Source organism: Grammomys surdaster, unplaced genomic scaffold (genome assembly GCF_004785775.1).
Source record: "Grammomys surdaster isolate TR1022 unplaced genomic scaffold, NIH_TR_1.0 125919, whole genome shotgun sequence".
NCBI lineage: Eukaryota > Metazoa > Chordata > Mammalia > Rodentia > Muridae > Grammomys > Grammomys surdaster.
Window position 1 is genome coordinate 174,430 of NW_021620743.1, and position 7,985 is coordinate 182,414.

At 35.3% G+C, this 7,985-nt stretch overlaps 1 protein-coding gene across 1 annotated transcript; it reads right to left on the reverse strand.

The window, feature by feature from the left end:
- Positions 1 to 1,346: 1,346 nt before the first annotated feature.
- Positions 1,347 to 2,392, reverse strand: LOC114608517 (olfactory receptor 4A16-like). Its single transcript, XM_028752479.1, has one exon. The coding sequence runs from the start codon at positions 2,330 to 2,332 to the stop codon at positions 1,388 to 1,390; it is 945 nt and encodes a 314-aa protein (XP_028608312.1). The 5' UTR covers positions 2,333 to 2,392; the 3' UTR covers positions 1,347 to 1,387.
- Between the last annotated feature and the right edge of the window lie 5,593 nt (positions 2,393 to 7,985).

A 7,985-nucleotide genomic window follows, 5' to 3' on the forward strand; every position in this document is an offset into this window, starting at 1 on the left:
ACTAATATTTCTAGGGGCTTACAGAGACTAAATTGACCATCAGGTAGCCTTTATGGGTCTGTCCTAGGTCTTCTACATCTATTTTATGGTTGTGTAGCTTGGTGTTCTTGTGGGACTTCTAACAGTGTGGGTAGGGGTTGTTTCTGACTCTTTTGCCTGTTTTGGGGGATCCTTTTCTTCCTACTGGGTTGTCTTGTCCAGTCTTGATATGAGGACTTACTGTTAAGTTGTTATACCATGTTTCATTGAAACCCATAGGTGGCCTGCATTTTTCTGAATGGAAATGGAAGAGGAATAGTTCTGTAGGAGAGAGAAGACTGAGGGTTAGAGGGGACTAGGAGGCATGAAGGGATGGGAAACTAGCGAGGATGTAATATGAGAGAAAAAAAGAAAATAAATCATTGCACGTTAGATTCCTAGCCTTATTCATTCTACATAGCTTCGTCTACTACTAAATATCTTCCCAATAATAGACATTAGGACTATAAATAATAAAATATATTATATCCAGAGTATAGATGATTCATCATAACTGTAGACTGATAAAAACTTCTAAAATTGAAATAAGATAAGTTTAAATTTATAATTAAAAAATTCAAGTAAACTATACATTTAGTATAAACACTGCTTATATTAATCATGTTTCTTTTATTGATTTCTTTAATAACATGAATAAATAATGACATATACCTATTATTTTTAAAACTGAAAAATCAAACATAGTAACTAGTGCAGGACAACAAAAATGGGATCATAACTTGGCATAACATGGTTTTTAAATAATAACTATTCTGTCACCAAGACCTGTAATCTGGTGCTATCTTCAACTGTATCTCATAAAACAAAAGTATTCATATCTTTAGCTAATCACAATATGATCTATCATTAATGTATATGAGATTGAAAATGTGTAGACACTGGGCCAGGAAAGACATGGAGTCCCCAAACTGAGCAGGTATTAAAATCTGCCATGCAGATCAAATTATAAATAATTATATTAGAGAAATTTTTTCCCCAAAACTTTATTGAGGTATCGTTCTCATTAGCTTCTCATGAAAGTAGATTATCATAAATATCAGAATATTGATTTGGTGACAGCTTAGAAAATAATAAACTCATTTTCTATATCCTATTTAAAATTAATTTAAAAATACTTACAAAATTAGCTCAGTTCTCTCATTATGTATAATATGAAAAATCTTTATTTCATTATTTATCTTCAGGTAATTCTCTATTAGATTAATTCTAATCTCAGTTAAAAAAAAATGATTCTCCTCTTCAGTGGCTTTGAATTAAGAAAAGCAAACCTAAAGAATTACAGTGACATACTGGCATTTTTTTTTGTTAGAACTTACTGCCTATTTATAGCATTGGAATTAGTATGTGTTTAGTGAGGGAACATTCTTAATCTTTCCATAGTTAATCTTTCACACCAAAGTTTTTTCATACAATTTTTTATCTCTGCATTTCTCAGAGTATATATTAAAGGATTCAACATGGGGGTGATAACTGTATAAACTACGGTTAGGGATTTATCAATAGGAAAGTTCGAGACAGGTCTAACATACATGAAAATACAGGGAACAAAAAATAGGACAACCACTATGATGTGGGAGCTGCAGGTTGACAGGGCTTTGCGTTTCCCTTCCTCACTATGAGTCTTAAGAGAGTTTAGAATGATTCCATAGGAGGCTAGGAGGAGGATAAAGACTGTCATACAAATTGCTCCACCATTGGCAACCACAGTCAGCCCGATTAAGTAAGTGTCAGTACATGCTAAGCCCAGTAATGGGTACATGTCACAGATAAAGTGATCAATGATATTTGAACCACAAAAAGGGAGATTGTAAACAACAATAACTTGAACCAAAGAGTGACCAAAACCTCCAGCACAGGCTGTCACCAATAGAAGAATGCAAACCTGACGATTCATGATGGTCATATAATGCAGGGGTTTACAAATGGCCACATAGCGATCATAGGCCATGAATACCAGAAGGAAGACCTCAGCACCACCAAATAAGTGCTCTACAAAGAGCTGGCCAATGCATGCTGAAACTGAAATTATTCTTCTGTTGCAGATTAAGTCCATAATCAACTTAGGTGAGAAGGCAGTGGAGTAAACAGCATCCATGAATGAAAGAGAAGCAAGGAAGAAGTACATTGGGGAACCCAAGGAGGGGCTAGCAATCACTGTCCCCACAATGAGCAGGTTGCCCACCATGGTCACAATGTAGATGAGTAAAAACATGACAAATAATACTTTTCTCCCAGCAGGATCCTGAGTGAGACCCATCAGGATAAACTCTGTCACATTGTTGCTCTTTCCCATTTAATATGTTGTAATTAATCAGGAGTGCATCCAGACATAAGAACTCAGGATTACACCTGCCATGAAATTGCAAGCATGGACAAGAATCATTTTATCTCATACAGCATCTTCATTCACATAGCCTGGATGTGAATACCAAGTAATTTTTAATAAACATCTAACAAAGCCCTCTCTTACGTTATACCATTGAGTTCTTCATAACAATATTTCCCTTTAGTTGGGTTTGTTGAGCCCACAGCTAATAGGTTTGTTGTCAAGACCAAAGTGAATCTTTGTACCTAAGAGCAAACAAAAGTTCCAAGTTCATTAATAGACTTCTTATTCAAAATATTATTTTTCACATATGTCAGAAATGACAAAAGAAGGTTAATTTAAGAAATCCACATACTTGGTTAAAAATAAGTCTGTGTGTATCAACTAACATAGTTTGTTCTTTGAGTTGGCTATTATTTTCTGGGAACTATTTTTTTTTAATATTTTCTACATAAGTCCCAAATAGCCATGCTCTAGGAACATCTATCTCAAAGCAATTATACATTTTGTCACAGCAATTTCATTTACATTCTGTCTTAAATATCTCAAATGACTTTGTTATTTTTATATTTCACATTAAATTTCAAGAAGCTTATCTTTAAACTGTGTCAAGGACAAGTGAAACATAGGCAGAGTCATAGTGATCTGCCCCCTGAACCTCCACCCAGCCAATACCCTGTCCTGAAAGATATCTGTACTCCTCCTGAACACCCACACTTTGGTGTCATCCCCTTCCCCATGTCCTGCCTTTTTGTGTTTATAACCCCTGTATGAATAAGTAAAAATTATGATTTGAGTTAAAAAAATAAAAAAAAGTGAAACAAAACAAAAAACAAAACAACAACAAAAAAAAAAGAACTTATGCTAGAGTACTTAAATTGGAGGGCATATCATCTAAGGATTTGATTGCTATAAAAAACATGTTTTTTTTTTTTACTTAATCTTAAAGAACTAACATTCTTCTAGAAAACATATTTAATAATTAATGTAATATAGTTGTTAAAAGAAAACTGTAATTTAAAATAGTAATTTTATGAATCTTGGTCATTGCACATAATGACTATGTCCGACACAAAAACTTTCCTTGGATCATTTTAAGGTTCAAAAATAAAAGTCCATATCAAGTTTCCAAAACATAATTTACATTTATTTCCCTACATTCTAGCACATTCTATAATAAAAATATATTAACTAATAAATCCAAAATAATTGTATTTTCTTATTATAATCATATAACACACATTAGCCATAAATAAGGTAATAAATGACAATAATCACAAATGAGGTGATAAATAAAATTTCTATTGCTATATATACAATAACATACATTACTTATTATTTGACCTTGTAAAAATTAAACAACAATCACTTCATAACAATGAACATAACGTAAGATGCACATGCCAGTTATTATTTTGTAAAGCCCTAAGATTTTTTTTTTAATTCAGAAATTGCCAACGAGACTCTTAAGCCACTGGCTGTAATACTATAAGAATATTTTATTATCCTCAGGCTTTTGTTTCAATACTTGATATTCTGAGTTTGACTTTGATCCAGAAATCATTCTCATCTATAGAAAGGATGATTGGGTTATACAAACCTATAAAAACAGTTTTGGACAGCTATAAAACACTTTGACTCCTATTCCAATAGTTACGTTATAAAGTAACTGAACATTCCTACCTTCTGTGAAAATATCCTCAAAAAGAACAACGATGTTTAGTCCCTGTAGAGGGACTCATGGCTCCAGCCACATATGCAGCAGGGGATGGCCTTTTTGGACATCAATGGGAGGAGAGGCCCTTGGTCCTGGAAAGGCTCGATGCCCAGTGTAGGGGAATGTCAGGGCAAAGAGGAGGGAGGGAGTGGGTGGGTGAGTGGGTGGGTATGGGAGCACTCTCACAGAAGCAGAGGGAGGAAGGATGGAATGGGGGTTTCTGGAGGGGAAACTGGGGAAAGGGGAAACATTTGAAATGTAAATAAATAAAATATCCAATAAAAAAGAACAATGATGTTATGTTAGCAAAAGTTTGTAAAAATGATCTAATTAAACTATTAACTCTTAAGCCTGTACTAGGTGGAACATATAATGATTAAATAACATAGTAAACACTACATTTAGGAAGGTGGATTTTCTCCTTTCATTCCACCATGAGAACCTTGCTGTAAGGGTTGACAAAAGCATCAATGAACTTAACTATCAATGCTTTACCCTAACAAAGGAAACTCTGAAAAGTAACCTCTAACAACACTGACACAGATCAATATGATTAGATCTATTCAGTCATTTTCTCATTCAAAAGCCCCCGCTAAAATCTTTCCCACTTAAGACTATGACTCCTTTTCTCTATTCTCTCATTTCAACAGATTAAGATATTCTAAAACTTCTATAAGCAGTGATGGATAGACACAAACGATTGACATCTCAAAGGCTAAATCAGAACTGAGACATTTCCAGCTTTGTATAACTGAGGTTTCAGAATCTCTAGGGACATTCTTAACAGGTAAGTAATCTTTCCTTTAACATGTTAGGTGGCTCCACATCAGCACTATGCCAATGAAAGGGAAGAATAGGTAACCACAGGTTAGCAGTTAGAACACTTGAAACAAATTCACATTAAGAAATTAATCACTCCTCAAGATGCTTTATTCCCTCGGAAAATCCCTAGGGAAAAAAAAAAGATCTGGATATGGGCAGGAAAGAATAGCTAATTGTTCCACATGATACAGAACTTATGATGTGAACAGAAAAAAAACCCTGATATATAATATTTACAAATTCTTGAACTATACATTATGAAATATGTGAATATAATGAGTATTTAAATTAACTCAAAGAAGGAAGAACTCACCCTGATTTACCCAGCAAAAGTCCAGCAAAACATACTCTTACTGTGATAGTCAGATACTCTCTGCTCAACAATCTCCGAGGCACAGAGGCTGAGAGCTTGCAATTTCAGTGTGATCTAGTCTATGCTCTAATTCTTGGAACACTGTTCAGATAGTTCTAAACTTTAGTAGGTGTAAAACATTTTATCAGTGCCTCAGAGTAAGGGATGAAGCTATAGGATTAGTAGCTGCCATGAGATTGCTTTCTTGTTGTCATTGCTTTTAAGAATATGTCCGCAGTAAGTCTAACCAGATCCAGTGGTTAGCCACACACCCAAGAGTATATAGGCAGTTTTAATTGCACTCAATGGGTTTGAAAATAAATGAGAGAGGACACATTTTTCTGTGGATATGCAATGTGGGTGGAACTGGGAAAGGAATGAAAGAAGAGGGTAAATAAGACCAAAACACTGTGAACAAAAATTCTGAAGGATTTAATAAAAATATTTTAAAAGAAATTACATTGAAAACATTAACATATAGGATGTTGAAAGAAATTTCTACACACCTAGAATGAAATAGTACATTTTCCTTGGAGTCATTCATAATTTGTCTCTTACTGTCTTTCTGTCCCTCTTCCACATAGCTCTCTGAACACTGCAAGGGCAGGGCTTTGATGAAGACATCCCATATGGACTGAATGTTCCAAAGTCTTACACTCTCACATTGATGTCTGCACTAGTTTTCATCTACTGCAAAGGAAGCTTCTTGATGATATTAAGTGAGGTACTGATTGATGAGGATAGAGGGCTATCATTAGGAGTTATTTTTATTCCTATGGTCTTTTAGCAGAACAATAGTGTTTGGTTTTTCCCAGACACAGACTGATACATGTATGAACTCAAAGAGCCTGTGGCACCATACACACAGTCTGCATAGGCTCAAGTCAAATGAGGTCTATGCACTGAGAGGAAGAACTAGACATAAATTCTCATTCCTTTAATCAGGAAGCTATCTGCAGCTTACACCACTTATGAAGAAAAAATTAGTCTTTCCCAATGGGGTCTCACTGTGTATATTAACCATACTTTAGGGTAGGTCCCTTCCCAATAAGTATACAGCCAACATTAAAAGATTTCTATGGTGTTTTTTGTTCTACTTTTCCTTTCTCTGTATGTTTTCTGGTCTTATATTTTAATGCTTTCTCTCTCTCTCTCTCTCTCTCTCTCTCTCTCTCTCTCTCTCTCTCTGTGTGTGTGTGTGTGTGTGTGTATGTTCTTATATTTTTTTTGTTTTTCTGTTGTTTTGTTCTATACTACTTGTTTCTTTGTTTGCCTTCTAAAAGTGAGAGTAAATGACAGAGAGAGAGAGAGAGAGAGAGAGAGAGAGAGAGAGAGAGAGAGAGAGAGAGATTCTTGAGATCTGAAGTGAGTAACATCATAATGTGTATAACAGGAGAAAGGGAGCAGTCAGGAAATTTTACGGCAGAACTTTATATTTTAGTGATTCTGCATCTCATCCTTAACAATCAGTTCTGTCCTTGGCCAGAAGTCAGAAACGTCCTTTCTTCTAAAGGCAGCTTGGTCCTGGCCGGAAGTTCTAGAAATGTCTAGAGACACAAATTTGTACTATCCTTTTACATAGCAATGTATATAGCTGCTTGTGAAACAGTGTATGTGAATGCTCCCCACCCTCAGTCCTGACTCCTAGGCACAGATCACCTCATAGGTGGGACAGCAGGACTGACCTATACTTCAAATAAATGAGGCCTTATTAACCCCATCAACAATGACCACCTTGCAATTCCTTTTTGCAATGGGGCTTGCAATTCCTTTATAGTGGCTTAGTTGCTTCCTTTCTCTGAAATACTCATCTAGAACCTATAATAAACTCCTTGCTAAGACTCTTCTTTCCATTGTCTTTGAAATGTATTCTTTAAAATTGCAGAAACCTTTGGACTGGAGTAGCTTTCATCCCTTTTGAGTGTTGGGACTATAGACCTTCAAGTCATATTCACCTGAGATCAGAAACTTCCATTACTCTCAAGGAGTCAATATCCCTATTAGTTCCCAGATCACTGCAGTGTATTGTCTATGAAATGGAGGTGAGTACAGCAACCAATGTTCTATTTCTTTCCACTTTTAATTTTCTGTCTTTATTTTCCATATTCCTGCCCTCAAAATTCAGTTCTGCAGCACCTATGATATCATGGCCAGCAGCACAGGCTCTACTACTTCCTGTGTTTTCTTTCTCTCGTATGCTCCCCCTACACTAAAAAAGCACTGATTTCTCTGGAAGGCCTGATTACACTTCCTCTGTCTTTCCTTAGAGTGTGCAGAATCTCTCTTTGCTTCATGGAGCACTAGCTGAATTTGTACTTGGAATAAGAAGAACCTTGCTCTTACAGAGAGTAAAAAGCCACTGCAGGAAGAAAGGCTGGCTTAGTGGCCATGGTTAGATCATCAGCACCAAGAAACAGAGCAAGATTACCCAGAAGAGTGTAGACCACATAGTTGTTCTGGTCCCTTATACCTAGACTTTCCCACACAAATAGCACTCATTTGTTTATATCTTCTCTCTTTGTTTGTTTATTTGTTTGTTTGTTTGTTTGTTTGTTTCACCTTACCAAGTGCATGCTTGGATGGGAAAAATATACCCAGAGATGGCTCTCTAATATTATATTTTTATTAACTATTATATTGTATTTCTATTCACTCATTAGAATGTTGAAAATAAAAACAAACAAAAAAAAAACTTGATGTTTAAAGGAAAATAGATAGCTTTCAAGTTT

Excerpts from the sequence above, each read along its gene's own strand:
- LOC114608517 (XM_028752479.1), bottom strand. The coding sequence starts at position 2,332 with ATGGGAAAGAGCAACAATGTGACAGAGTTTATCCTGATGGGTCTCACT.